The 15,643-nt window shown below is 39.8% G+C and overlaps 1 protein-coding gene across 3 annotated transcripts; it reads right to left on the bottom strand.

The window, feature by feature from the left end:
- Positions 1-644: 644 nt before the first annotated feature.
- Positions 645-15,174, bottom strand: cul3b (cullin 3b). 3 transcript variants are annotated; one of them, XM_070905318.1, is made up of 16 exons: positions 14,940-15,174; positions 12,072-12,269; positions 9,417-9,530; positions 8,430-8,590; positions 7,865-7,979; positions 7,406-7,634; positions 6,815-6,960; positions 6,025-6,201; positions 5,559-5,729; positions 5,127-5,234; positions 4,469-4,593; positions 3,996-4,092; positions 3,404-3,538; positions 3,091-3,277; positions 2,640-2,785; positions 645-1,897 (listed from the first exon to the last, which is right to left on the bottom strand). In XM_070905318.1, the coding sequence occupies exons 1-16, from the start codon at positions 15,000-15,002 to the stop codon at positions 1,766-1,768; spliced, it is 2,304 nt and encodes a 767-aa protein (XP_070761419.1). In that variant the 5' UTR covers positions 15,003-15,174; the 3' UTR covers positions 645-1,765. The 3 variants fall into 3 exon arrangements, with proteins under 3 accessions (XP_070761419.1, XP_070761418.1, XP_070761420.1); XM_070905317.1 differs by having other exon boundaries at positions 3,404-3,535; positions 14,940-15,055; XM_070905319.1 differs by lacking the exon at positions 12,072-12,269.
- Positions 15,175-15,643: the final 469 nt, after the last annotated feature.

The raw sequence follows: 15,643 nt of genomic DNA, 5'->3' as shown, positions 1-15,643 counted from the left end.
GGAATAAAAATGACCTGAAATAAAATGAAAAGCAGCAGGAAAAAAATGACATTTCATAATGAACGAGCTGAGTTTTAAAAATGTGTTGGATTATGTAACAGTTTCATGGTTATATTACATCATTTGTCCAAATATTTATATGATTATATTAGGTCTTATTTTTGTATTTAACATCAAACACTTTGGGGCTTTGTTTTCATGAAGATTACAATGTTTAGTTTTTGTTGAAACTGTTAAAAGGTGTTGATTCAACTTTATGGTCATTTTGAAGGCTGTAGTTTGTGTTGTTTTTACATCAGAAGGTAAATATTAGAAACACCTTAACACAAAAAGATTCAACAGCAACACAAACTATACAGTTGAAACTGTTTTAGAGAGGTGTGGATTCAACAAAACTGAACATTTTAAGAGTGAATTTTCCTATGAAGATTAAGATGGAAAGAAAAAAAGCTATAATTAAATCTCATAATACTGTAGTAAACAATGTACTTCAGATGCCTGCGAAGTTCCTCTTGTGAACACAGGGATTTTGACTGTGGCTTACCATTCACATTAAGCTTTAATTATGGTTAGAGAGGCAAGTATTTCTGACGTTTGCCGAGGCCTTCTCATGAAAGATGTTAAAAAAAAAAAAAAAAAAGAAATCCCATCCCTTCATTTTTTATTCTACATTTAATATGATGAAAACAAGGCCCTGTACAATCCACCTTCGCAGTGAGTACAATAATTATTTTACAATTTGTACACATTAGAACATCGGTGCTAGACTGGTTCCTCCCGTTCAAAATGCAGTCGAGAATGGAAAAAAAAAAAGTCCTCTTTGAAAGCTGCACCACAAGGAAACCTTCCATTCAAAGAGAGGAGATAAATTTATCGGCCGATCATACAGCAGGCCTGAAGTGAAAAATGTGTCATGAGAGACCAAACATCATTTATGGAGCTTTTATGTGTCTTATTCCCCCGATTGATCCATTAGATAAAAGCATGCTGTGAAGCTACAGCTCTTGATCTCTCTAACCACTAGTACAGACCTGGCTAAAATATTGAAAATGGCATTAAATATTTCAGCTGTGTGAGGTGCACTTAATTCATAGACATTAAAACAACCTCAAAAAACAGACACATTTGCAACATAAATTAAGCACTCTTCATAGTTTCTCAAGTACTCAAGATGTATTTTACTGCTGTAGTAAACCAGGTCTGTACCAGTTAACACTTTGTCCTCTTCTTTAAATTTAAAATCCTCTGGGAGGAAAAAGGCCAAGAGTGTCTGTCAACCTGTACAGCCATCACTGTGCCACAAAAAACAAACATAACACATTGACATCAACATTTAAAACAGGGGAGTGAATTCAAATGTTTTCTTGGTCTCCATGTAGCCACGCGTTTGCTTTAAAGTGTTTTTTACGCTCGCTCTCGATAGCACGTAGTTAATTGGCAAACAGGCTCACCCAATTCTCTCCAAAGGCCACAAGAAACATGATTTTGTACAAAACTAGATCCCCTTCTTTCATTTTTCTCATCAGAAGAAATCTAATATTGCTAGAAATCTTCCCCATCTTTTGCATGGTTTTCTTTTTTCTTTTTTTTCCTTTTTTTCTTTTTTTTACACATTTTGTGGAAGAAAAGTTAAGCTTCCCAGTGTTTCCCAGAATCAATGATGAAAGCACTTCCAAGTTCTTTCAAACGCATAGCAGTCCACAAAAAAAAACAAGGCTCTCAGTTTCTCTCAACTTGATGTTAGCTTTCATTGAATTCACTTGTTTTATGCTACATAAGTGTACACTTTGCGGTCCTCCGGTGTTCGTGCCAAATATTCCCTCTCAATGAGTCCTTCAATGCGCTTCTTGATGACTACAGGACTAGGGAGGAATCGTGCTCGCAACTGCTGCGTGACCTGCGGAGACACCAAACACAGTAATCAGTACATCACAATCCACATGTTTTTATCCAATCATCATCATCATTCTCATCTTAATCACCATTATCATACCCTCGTTTTACATCTTGCAACACTACACTGTCCAATACTGTGGTCAGGTTGTGGTCAAAAGAAAATGTGTTGGAACTTTTTATGGATTTATTTTGCTAAAGTTTATTATGCAAGACTCCCTTTAAATATATATGGATGTATGTGTGTGTGTGTGTGTGTGTGTGTGTGTGAGTGTGTGGTGGTGGTGGTGTCATATTTCAATTTCAACTTCAGCTTTGCCCCTTGTTCCTTTTCTGAGAACCAGAAGGGCTCACTTCTTGTGCGTCTCAAAAATCCCCACTAAAGGGATTTCTTAAGGGAAGACAATATGCTAATGTGATCCGAATGCACCCTTAACCTCCTAAGACCTGGCATCCACATGCGTGGACATCACATTTTGGTTTATACCATAATACTTAATTCTGCATATATGGAAATTCAAAATTGTCCCCATATGCGGAACCACATCATGTCAACAGATGATGCTTAGTTTTTATACTTATCAGGTCCCAATAAGCCCAAATAGCAAAGAGAAATTAAGATAGAGCTTGGGTCTTAGGAGGTTAAGAAAAACTATAATAAACTACCTAAACTATATATAGTTTATATTATATATAATAAGTGCAGTTTTCCTTTAAAATCATAGAAGCTATTCAAACTGACTGACCTCTGCTACTAGGACGTTGTGCTGCATCTTCTTCCTGGACTTCATGATGCGAACAATGGCAGCTTCGATCTCATGCTTCCTGTCATCGTCTACTTTCTGTCGTGTCTCCTTCCTCTCCGGGTCCGACTCCCCCTGTTTAGCAGCCACTAGGTGCCGCAAAGGAAAATAAATGCATGTGACTAAGGGATACACATGTTCTTTTCACTAATTTGACTGTGATGAGGTGAAAGGCACTATTTTCAGATGTTTTGTTACATTTACTGCTGTACACATTTAATTGTTTACTGAATACCATGAGATTATAATATGACATGACATTATTGTAATATTCAAGGCTGCATTACAGTTCAGTGCTGCAACTGTTCTACATCTACAACAATCAGGTATTCAAAATAAAACACAATGTAAGAAATATAAGAAAACATCATATAAACTTGATGATTTTGCCTACCAGTCTGGATCTTGACACGATGCAGTTTGGAGGTAAACTGGTCATTGACTGTAAACACATGGCCATTCTCAATCTCCTTGGACTTGGGCTCCTTGGTGAGAACTCTCTGAGTGGGCTTCCCACAGGCCAGAGACTGCAGTGCTCGCACCAGCTCCCTCTCTGGGATGTCTGTCTCCTGCTGGATCTCCTATAGGGTGGAGAAATCAAGTTCAGGGGCCATGACAAATCAATAATTGTGTTTTTTTGGAACAGATTATTGTTTTTGTGATAAAGAGGACCATTGTGTAGCAGTTTGAAGTATTCAATCCTGTACCTCAAAGGTTGACTTCTCTCTGTTGTTGAAAAGCATGAGGATGGTCATTTGGAAGGTGGAGACCTGCAGAATGTGCTTCCTGGTGTTGGAGCCGGTAACCTGGGCTCCTCCTACTCCGACCTCTGACCCATCCTCCTGTCGACATGTTGGGATGAAAGATCAGAAACTAAGAACATGATTCAGAATCCCCTTCCACAAGAAGTTATGTTTTCTGTTACTGAAAGTCCTCAAAACAGTAGATTTCCTTGTTTGTTGTCACAACCACTTGACAGTCTACCAGTGCTAATTAAAGTGTTTTTAGCAGTACATTTAAAAGTAAAGTATTAGATATTATTTAAACACACTATATAAAAGAAACACTTATTTCTTTGAATAAAAAATTCCAGAGTGGCCAAAGACCTGAACTTTGGCAACAACACTAATAATTTGGAAAACTGAAACTACACAAACTTTATCAACTTGTTTTTTTCCCCATTGTCCTGACATGACATTATAGATTTAAATATATGTGTTTGTAAATCAATGCAACACATAATCATAACGTGTAGTATTTTAGAGATGCGCTGATATTCCATTTTAAGGTGGCACACACCTTTTTGATGGGACCGTAGAAGGTGGCGTTTAGATCTGCAGAGCCCATATGGTGCTGCAGTGTGAGTTGTCTGCCGCTGTGCTTACCAAGATAAAACCTACAAGCAGAGAGGAGAGTCACTATAGGTTAACATCTAAGAATAGTCAATGTATCAAAAATAATCTAACTTAGGAGTTAGTTTCTGCAACAGGCACTAGGAGAAGACCTTGACAATACAGCACATATCTGATAATCTGATCTAGGAATAAACACAAGCTTTTACCTTCAAGAATGGGTCAGGAACTAAAAAAGGTTGCTGCTCTGCTCAATTGTAACAAAACATAATGTGGCTTAGTAAGACTCTTCCTTTTGGATCACACAGAGAAACATTTCAGAAATCCCTGGACTGAAAACAACGCTGCTGTAATAAAACCATTCACACATGTAAGCAAATGAACTTCTGATTCTGTGCTTGAAGCGTACAACTGACTGACCTTCTAAAGACTTCAAATGCATGTCGCGGTGAAGGGGGGATGTTGCACTTGGGTGTTGCTGATTGTGTTGGCCAGTATCCCGTGGTCAGGACTCTCACAGTAAGATCTACCCCTCCAAGTGACACCTGACGTTAGAAAAAACACAAGACGTACAATCACATTTCTGTCTACGCTGATGTAAGACTTAATTAGGCAGAAAATGACTACAGACCATTGACAGAAGCTAGGTACATGTGCTGTTTATCTGAAACAGGTCAGTTTGTTATTAATATGAATTTAGATAAATTAGGAAAAAATATATTGAATTTTTTATAGCTATAGAATAAGCAAAAACGTACAAAAATAATTATTGGGATTCATGTTTTGTATGCTCCCAAGTTCAATATTATATTAATTTACTATGTGCTCAACATTATTCACACTTGCTTCAGCAAACCACAGTGACAATCAGATACAGTGACAGAGACAAAAAGCCATGTGACAGCACAGCTCAAGCCAGAAATTAGCATCGTGTATTTCCAAGATATGGATAGTTAGGTGCATAATTGTTTTCATGTAACGCAGCAATGCTCAGTCAGTCAGCAGCCATGTACTGATTAGATAGCAAGTGGGCTCATTATGTTGACAGGATGAGTTGTGGCGTGTAGCGTCTCCTCACCCCAGTTGTCTGTAGATGTTGTCTAAACTCATCCATGGTGGTGTTGGAGATGCTCATATCGCGGAACATGCCTTCCAGTTTAGAGGTGAACTGACAGCCGCACTCAGTCTGAGCAACGAAGACCAGAAGAAGGATCACATTTAGTTAATCAAAAGCTATTTAAGGTAAACCAACAGTCATATGGTGGTCAACACAGTGGCCAGTGGATACGGCCTGCTTACTATATGTTTCCGCTATCATAAACTTCCTTTTTAATGTGAATATAATTGAATAAAGCATACCATAGGGGTTTAGATACCCATTAACAAGATCACACAAGGTTTCTTTACAAATTAAGTACCACCTTTTAGTATTAGCTCATTAGTATTAGCTCTCTTTATTCAACCAAAATCTTGATTGAAATCTAATTAATTTTCTCCATATCACACTGACCTTGAGCTTTGAGATCATGTTCTTCTCAGAGTCGTCAGAGACGCTCTTGTTTGTGAGCAGCCTTCGGGCCAGGTGCTGCTTGTAGTACCTCTCAAACACATCCTTTTCCTGCATGAAGCGGAAGAGCACCATGGCCTTGTCCAGTATAGACTCCACCTCCTGCTCTGTCAACTGGACAAAAAAACAAACAAAAAAAGGTTCAGGTTACAGGATGGTCATCAATAATCTGATAAACCTCCTGGACTCCCTATTGCCATTGATACACAGCAAGCTAGCACAACAGGTTACACATTCCAAACGATTAGAATATTTCCTAATTTGTAAATAATAAAATCAATAACGGCATTGCTCGTTTGGGTGATACAAGGTTTGGCATAAAAGAAAAATGGTTGCATTTGATTTCCAGTGCGGTATCATCTGTGGCGTGTGTCCTAAAATAAGAGTATGGATCCATTAGAGGGCTCACCCCTTTTACTCCTTTCTTCAGTTTGTCATCAATGAACAGTGAGAGGTACTCAGGCGAGCGAGAGTTGAGGTTAAGGAAGTACTCAAAGTCGCCTGCAATGGTTTGTTTGAAGAGCCGGTCATTATTGAAGGACTCCTGGAGGAAACGGTCGAAACGTGACTTCAGGTCCAGCAAACCCTGCGTGAAGGAGGCAGGGAGACAGGGGTGAATAGAGATAATACAGCAGCAGTTTGCATTAGCAGTAGCTTAACACAGCAGTTACAGCTCCAACAGCAGGAGAGCCAGTCTCATCAGAAAAGAGTCAGTCTGCTGTCGGTTAGATGAGCATGAGAACAGGAACGTAGGTGTGGAGCCGCAAACCACAGAGACTTAATACAGGAGCTTCAAGAGTGAAGAGACTTTCAAAAAAGTGCCTTTTCTCTAGTCGCCTGAATGATCTTATATTATTCAGTGCAGTGCAACAACACAGTGCAGTTGAGGGCAGAGACCATCGTGGTTTATGGCCACAAATTAGCATTTTGGGCAAAGCTCGGCACGCAATGGTGTGAGTGTGCCGAGCCAGTAGAAATTACTTCATGATGTCTAACAAGGTTAGATGTTAGGACCAGTGTCTTTTTCTCTCATTCATCTAAAATATATGTGGTTAGAAGGTTACACTGTGCTTCAACATGTGCACCATCAGAACTTCGTCCTACTCTTGCAGCAGCAAACTAATTGATTCATCTTAGACGTTCCAGAAGATTCACAAGACTGAGCGACTCTAATGTCTCCTGATACCCGATCTTCTTACCTGGATGTAGTCTACAGGGTTCTTTCCCTCTCCCTCCTCTGACACAAGGGCCTTGCCTTGCTCCCGCAGGTATGAGCTCATACACTCACACATGGTCTTCAGCCCATTGGGAACCCTGCTGAACAGCTTGTACATGCACGCCAAATCTGTGATGGATACGCATGAACACGCACAAAAGCACACATATTAGAAATCCATTTCTACCAACTGAAAAGGACTGAGCAGCTGAGATCTGCCGAACAGCAGGCAGCCTACAAATGTGATTTTCTGAAGGCACCCATCATCCAGTGATGAAGCTACAACACTGCAGTCCCAATTTCATATAAATCTGACAATCAAAACGACATTCCTATGTTATTGTTTGTGACATGAGCAAGGGGAACACTGTGACTACATTACTGATCCAGTAAAATATATATCTCTTGCAAGTGACAGTTACACAGTTTATTAAAGAGCTTTGGGGATTTCTGCTTCCCTTTAGTTTCAGAGCTTGTGTGGATTTCATTTTCAGTGGTAACAAGGGTACTAAATGACCAACTACAAATGCTAACGACATGAAGCATAAGCAGCACAAGAATGCAGCACTCTTACCGTCTGTCTTGCCATTTTTGAGCATGTGGACCAGGCCGGAGTTCTCCATCTCTACGATCGTCTTCATGTGTTTGGAGATGAGCTCGCGTTCCACCACCTTGACAATAGGCTCCTCTGTAGATTTGTCCAAGCAGTGCATCACCCGCTCAATCTCCTCATTGATCCTGGCTTCCACCTTCTTTATGTACACACTGGCACTGTTTTCTGCAAGGAACTTTTGGCTCTCCATCTGAGTGAAAACAAGAAACACTTATGAGCGGTAAATGGCAGAAATGTTTCTCAAACTCCTTTCCATCTTTTGCAATTTTAGTTATCTGGCCTACAGTATGTTCAAAACATCATCTGTATTTTATTTATATGGACCCCAGAAAGGGAAGATGTAGCCGAGGTAACAACTAATAGGGATCCAAATAAACGATAAACAATGAACAGTAAGGGGAATGACGTTCTCTCACAAACCTGGAAGAATTCTGCAGACATTTCTAAGAACGGTGCCTCAAAGTCTTCTTCATAAACAGATCTCCCTTCAAGCCCGAGGATCATTAACATTTGGCAGGCATTTCTAATAGCTCCCCTGGTGGAGGAGAAACAGACCGAATGTTGAAGGCACAATCAGCAATACAAAAGAAGAGTGCAATGTCAAACAAACAAAAACATTTCTGGGTGCTCATTTCACTTCTACAATGCCTGCCACCTAACTTTTTAATTATTCATTCATCGAAAAAAAAAAAAAAAACACACACCACAGCAAATGAGGCTCAGGACAATCAATGTTTTAAAATGTCAGACAGCTTCAATGAACATCCCAGCAGGTTTAATTGTAGCAGATGTACTTGACAGCTCTTTTATTGTTTATGCCAGGTGCATCCTGTCCACCTCTGGTGACAAACGATGATGATTATTTGACTCAATATGAAGGATGTGAATTCCATTTTCTTCCCAATTTATGTGCAACTGAAATTAAAATTAAATGGCAATTGATTAGGCTGTTATGCAATCAATCCTGTCTGTGTTTTTTTGCTACCTGTCCACCACCTCCCCCTTCCTCTCGCGGGCGATCATGTCCAGCAGGGTCTGTCGGAGGTGGTCTCTGATGCAGCCATAGCGAACCACCTGATCCCTAAAGATGATAAGACCCAGGTTGTAGACATTCTCTACATTGTTCTGCTGTACGTACACCCGGTCCTGCGGGACAAGAACACAAAAAGGAGAATTAATGTCTTGGACAACATATGCAGTTTCCCCCAAATGTCTTTCATGTACTTAAATGTGGGTTTGAGCTCAAGTGTTGTTAAACTGCATAAAATCCATCCTCATATCAGCTCCTAGTTTAATTTCAGCATCACGTCCTGACCCAGCCTTCAGCTACATATTCATATATCGCACTGATGTATTGACATAAAAACTGAAATACTGCTAAGATCAATTGTTTTGCCCAGAGACATTTCTAATGCAGACCTGATGTGCGTCATTCTTCAGTGATGATTCAACAGTTTCAGGTTCATTTTCAAATACATATATGCCTCTGTGTTGATATATATGCAAAAATGACCAGTGTATTTCCCTCTATAAGTTTAGTCCTGCATAGACCTGTTAGCACTCTCTGAAAGTGAGGCAGGCCTCCTCAGTTTGTTTGAACACAGGTCGCAGTCGCAGGTTCTCATTTTTGATTGGTTGCCCCTAACATGGACTCTTCTGAATCAGAAGCCATTATACCAATGTTAAGAGTTACTGATACAATCACGAAAGTCTTATTTTACTGTGGTAATCATGTTGTTGTTGCTCAGCCAATAAATGTTTGTCTGCATGTAAATCTACACATGTACCTGAAATGTCTTAAGTCACAGCATACATGAATGAAGAAGTACCTGAAGCACAAAGTTCTTCTAAAATAATGCCCAATAATCACTTTTACAACTCACCTTATATTGTGGTCTCCTCACTGATGTGTGATAACATTAAGCTGTGTAAATGTGCTCAATGGGAATCCTGGGAAACATCAGCTACTCACCATATACATCAGGATGTCTCTGATCATCACCATCGCTGTTTGATGGTCATTCCAGGCCTGATTTAGGGTTTGGAGGAAGTTATTGTTTAGGGAGTTGAGGACATCTTCTCGTACCTTTGGGGGAGACAAACAGTTCAGTGTTAGTGACAACACAGTGCCTGACCAAGGACTAAAAACTTAAAAACTCCTTGTTTAAGAGAAAAAAAGCTCCTGCATCAAGCTGACACTTAGATTTGTTGTTCATGCAGTCTTTTATTGTGATCCTTCTTTGCTGTTTCTTTAAAAAAAAATTCTACTCGTCAGGCATAAAACAGCTTGATAATAGTCACACTGCAGTGTGACTCAGCACTGTAAAACTAACGTCTCTGTAGAGTACGTTTCTTAAGGGCACACCGACCTCCCCTTCTGGACAGAGATGATGAATTATCACCTCTGCTCCTACTAATGCACCAGATCAACAGACTCACCAGCTTCTTCTTATACACAACTAGATCAAATGTTAAGCAAACCCATGAATCTGAATCGGCCTTTAAATCAAAGACTCATTGTGCACACTCATGGCTTACTTTTAAAAGTAATATACATTTATTCAACTACTGTTTAATGAATGTCATTCATTCTAAACTTATATTATAAGGATGTGATGCACCACTGTAAATAACTGTAGTCAAAACATGAGCATGAACATTAGAAGTAAATGAAGGCCAGAAGTTTTTCAGAAACTGGATGACCTGACATGCATGAAGGCTAGCTCTTCTTCAGCCGCTGTCTATATGACATTTTTATCGGTCACCTCTTTCATTTCGGCCTCAAAATGCACCTGCTGTCCTGGCGGCCTGGTCAGTGCTCAGCAGCAAATTGAGCTGCAAGTGTAAACTAAAACAGTGTCACTGCTGAAAGTCGTTTCACATCCCCAAATCTTCAATATTCTCATCGCAGCAATTATTAAACCTAAGATAATGCATTAAACCCAACAGAGAAGTAGAGTGACTGTTGCATTGAAATACACTTACAATATATCTTGAACAACAGTTGAGACGCAAAAGAAAATCATCTTTCATCTCATCAAGTTGTTTTCAATACCTCCGTCTGGTTGAAGTGTCTTAGATCCATGCGTAGATTACGCTGCATGGAAACAATTACTGTCTTTCAATGGAAGTGATATCTGGATCATTATTAGATAATAAAAACACACTCAGGTGTCAGATCTCTCTTTGAACTGTTGCTTGTTGACACTGCTAATTTACTAAAGCCTGCCAAGTTGAGAATGTGCATTTAATTAAGGTGTAAACCCATCTGGCTGGTATTCAACAGCAGGCTACTGAAATATTGCTGATTGGGTATCTGCACACTGTAAGCTGCACAGAAGCATTCACTACAGATATCATGGAAAAACTTAATTTGTTACTAATTATATGCAACAAAAAATCAGGGACAGCTTAGGAAAAACATTCACTGATGGCTTCACTAACTTGTCAGCATGAATTTTAAAACAAATGAATCTCATAGTTACAGGATCAACATTGGATTGTTGTCCCTTTAGGAATTTCCTGTACACAAACTGCTGAGAATAACCCAATTCACAATCATTTGGCACGTCTACCATTTCACTTACAATGTATTTCTCCACGTACACAAATCAACTAAATCTTGCTCTGTCAAGGCGCCATTCCTTTGACACATGAAGAAAAACTTGTTTCACGGAAGGCTAGCAGACAGATGAGCAATATACACCTGAAAACCCAGAGCAGAATTACAACTCAAGGATCCACAAACCTGCACACTTCTTAGCCAGTCACAGAAATGAAGAATCTGTCAAAAGGAGGTCTGAGTGATCCTTAAAGAGTTTTACAAATCTCCCATTACTCAAGACTTGAGTAACAACATTTGGCACTGTATCCCACAGCTTTCTAACTTCATTTAATACTCACTCAACCTCACAAGGCTGCTCATGAATGGAAACAGCTCAAGTTGTCTGGTGTTACCTTTGATTTTCAAGGACGACACACAGGCCACGCAGTAATATGAATCTTAACATGAAACCTATGACAGATTGTGTTTAGCACCAAGTAGGCTACTGAAAACACACTGCCTAGCTAACATTCAGCTCCATAATTCAATCAGCTACTTACCATTGTAGTAACTTATAATTTAAGCATTTCTAAATCGAGATCTGGTCTTAGATTTTCACAAGACTATCTTACATTACAGACAGCGATACACCTATAATCATCTGTTATACACTCAAGTGAAATAGCAGTCAAATGTACTTTAAACACAACAGAAAATAGGGGCATAAAGCATGTTTTAATTCAGTCATCACTTGACTTTAAGTGTCTGGCAAAATTAACCAAGCTTAGGAGGTGCACCTTTCTGTGTGTTATAATTTCCTTTGAGGAAAGAAGCACATTTGCTTGCTGAAGATACAGGGACATTTTCATGGAAATTAGCCTTATTTTATGTGAAGGCACTGCATGCAATTTCAAAAATACTTAGGGATTTTAAAGGAGTTTAAGGAATCAGGCTACCAGTGTGTTTACTACATGAGTAATTACCTTGCTACGAATGTCAAAATCTGTGTAATCCCAACGGGTCCTGCCAAAATATATACACACCTAATGTTTTGCAAATGCCTACAATCTATGTTAGTCTTACTTTGTTGATAAGGTGTTCAGTGACGACCTCCCGCAGGCCCGTGTACAGCTTCTCTCCGTGTTTGTGGAGCACCATTGTGTAGGCGTTCCTGTACAGTTCCTCGAAGCTCAGGCCGCTGTTGTTCTTCCTCTGAATCTCCTGGATGGCATTCTTCAGAAGGTCCCAAATATTGTTGACGTACTTCTCATCCATCGTCATCTGCAAAAGGTAGCCAGTAATGAGTTGAATAAGATGACCATCACCTATGATTATTTGTACTAACACTTTGAACCAAGGATCGTATTCCTAAATAAAGCCTCCCGGATGCAAATCAACTGTCCTCTGATTCTTTCTAATGATTCTCCTAACCCATTGGAAATGTGGGCCAGGGGAAGGGGTGCAGAACATATGGTCTGATTGGTCCCCATTCATAACCACAAGCTTGGTAAAGGTCTACAATATTTAATTCGCAATCTTTAATTATTTACTCTTCTATTGAGAATGAGCCACTAACTGGGTATTGTATTATACCTGAGGTGACAGCTTTGCCAAACCCCCAAACACTCCTCTGTCCTCTGACTGTCTGTTCACACATCTGTGAACTTATTATAACAGAGCATATGCTGGGAAGAGGACCTTTTGCCCTGATTTGAAATTCTAAGGTGATACTTCCTCCCCTGCTGTGTATATTGCCCTCAAGAATCTCCACAGAACATATGCTTTAATGTATAGATGGTCAGGGTTGGTATTTGAGCCACGGGTGGAGTTAGGGTCTAAGCCTAAGCCTGAAACAAAGGTCTACCTGGAAGAATCAATCAGGGCAAAAAAGCAGCCTAACATTAAAAAGGTCCTGACATGACAGCTACTTTAACAGCCCCAAGTAGCACTTTTACCAACTCATTCTGAATCCATGAACAGGAGATATTATCAAAGAAGACTGAACTTCAATGTCACAAATCACTATGCTTTAACGTAATAATACACCTCTATTCTGATTTAAAAACGGAAAGGTGACAATTAAGCTAATACACAGTAATGAGCACTGAGGTTTTTTTTTTTTATTCAAGCAGTGCGTTGAGGGCCAAGAGGCACATTTCAATTTCTTTAGAAATACTGAGATATTTTGATATATCTGGTATGTTGACTTCAGTGGTAAGGCTGGTCCATCTTGATTAGGTTAAATCACGTCTTCCTGTTTACCCTCTCTCTCTCTGTTTACTTTTGACATCTTCCTTAAACCCCAATCAACCATATAATTATAGTGGTTAGGCAGTCTTTCACATAAAGGGTAAAAGGTCAGATGTTCAATTTCTGCCATGTCCTGCTAAAGTGTGCTTGAGAAAGACAAGGAACCTGCAATCAGAGGAATCTTTATCAGAGAAACCTCCATTGCTGCTAACTAAGAGCATCAGCTCTGTGAGGAAGATGCAAAATGAAAAACAATGAGTAGGGCCTGACATTATATAGGCCAGTCAAATAGTATTACATACTTAATTCTGTATGTGCATATTTTGTGAGATTACTCAACTGGGGCTCTGTATTGTTGTGTCGGCCAAACCAATAGATTTCTAATTGTGGCATGAGGCTCAAGTTCAACACTGTACAGTCCTTATTTGCAACTTATTTGCACACTGAAACCTACTGGGATTAAGTTTTCAAATGCCATTTAAAAGCTGGTAGTTTCAGTTTGTGCAATGTAGTTGTAAAATGTATTTGCTTTGTCAAGATTTCGCCAATTAATAAGAAATGCAGGAGCAGGATTTTAAATTTACTACAGACAGTCGAAAAAAAACATGTAGTTCTGCATAGTACTAAGCTGTGGTGCATCATTATAATAAAAAATCTTTAAACTTAAGCAGTTCTCCTCAGGCATTCTTGTGGCCGTCCCAATAGCCGAAGACACGTTGGCCGACAAAGAAAACTTCATATGTGTTACAGATAGTGTAACAGGAACAGTGTGTGCTCCTTCTCAGCAGACAAGCCCAAACACATGCATGTCAAGATGCTGCTCTAACAGCAAGTCTGTTAGGACTGGGCCACATTCAACAGGCTCACATAAATACAGGTAGCTGTGTGGCCACTGCCACTAGCACACAACTAGAAATTACTAAATTACTCATGGAGGAGTAACCACACAAGTATCTGGATGGTGTGCAGTCTCACTCAGCCAGTCACACACAGGCTGGAATTGAATTTTATGCAAAATGAGGTCAGTTCATAAATTAGGTCTTTCAATGACTTGCAGACAAAGAAGAGCCAGGTAGTCGAGGAGAGGAAGTCTATATCACAATTTTATCACTGAAATAACGGCGTGAACAAGAATGAAATCTACCATTAATATAGCCATCAATGCAATCCCAGAACTAACGTTGGGTTAGCTAGTTTGTTTTTTGTTAGCATCCATCTACAGCTGTAGGAGCGTTGCTGCTTATTCTTGCAAACAATTGGAAATCTAGCTGACATTTCAGAGCACAAAAGTCAGTCAAATTTACAGCCCAGACACAGAGACACGGTGCATTTGATAGAGAAAGCCAAAAGCAGTCAAAACAACAAGTGTCAAGAGACAGGGCTACCGTTAGCGTCGGCTATGTCGACAGATCCTATCTGCTAGCTAACGTTTGGGGAGTTGTGAGCTAAACCGTTAGGGACAATGAAAGTGATTCACTAAACTTCCCCCTGAGTTGGCAATATAACAAGAGTAGCCACATAACCAACCAACCAAGAGTGGGGGCGACTGGGCATTTAACGACTGCACTTTGTTTACGGATAGGCAAGTCATATCTGCTGCTCAGCTGGTTAGCCTGCTAGCATGTAGCCAGCAGCACAGACCACGGTGATCGAGTCACAGTCTGTCGGGCAGGCAGAGCACCTACTGCGGTGTGTACTTACAGGAAAGGCCCGTATCCTCATTTTGGTGTCCTTCTTGGTGCCGCCTTTGCTGAGATTGGACATGGTTGTCTCGTCCGTGGGCTCTGTATTCACATGAACGTATTCCCCACGGAGGGACAGGGGTGACTACTGGTTTATGGAGCAGCCGACGAGCTTTCACTCGACCTCGTAGCTCCGCGTCCCGGCACCGCAAGTTTATTGTTGACAGCCAAACGCCAAATCCGATAGTTCTTCATACAGCAATGGCGGACTACCTGCAGTTCTCATTGCGCAGAGCTCACGCACTCCAAGTCACGCGAGAAATTAATAATTTGGACAATGTTCTCAACTTTTCTTGCACCTGTACTTTATATTAATATAGATTATCACACATATATTACATTCAGTTAAGCAGGGAGGACATTAGAGCGTTTATTCAATGCTTATCTGTCTGTACTTGCTGTGTACTACAGCAGAGTATTTTCCGGTGGTGGAAGAAGTAGCCTACTTTTCTTACTTTACTAGTAAAAGTAGAAATACTACAGTATAATGACGAATACCTGTACCTTACTTATACTTCAAACTACATAGTTATCAAAGGGAATTATTGTACTTTTCCCTCTTCCACATTTAACAGCTATACCCACTTGTTACTTTTCAGATAAAGATTTTATATTATTATATTATATTACTATGAAAAATACACCATTACAAGTAAAATTCCT

Source organism: Enoplosus armatus, chromosome 5 (assembly GCF_043641665.1).
Source record: "Enoplosus armatus isolate fEnoArm2 chromosome 5, fEnoArm2.hap1, whole genome shotgun sequence".
Lineage (NCBI taxonomy): Eukaryota > Metazoa > Chordata > Actinopteri > Centrarchiformes > Enoplosidae > Enoplosus > Enoplosus armatus.
The sequence above is the reverse complement of the archived record's forward strand: the minus strand, read 5'-3'. Positions and strand labels throughout refer to the sequence as shown.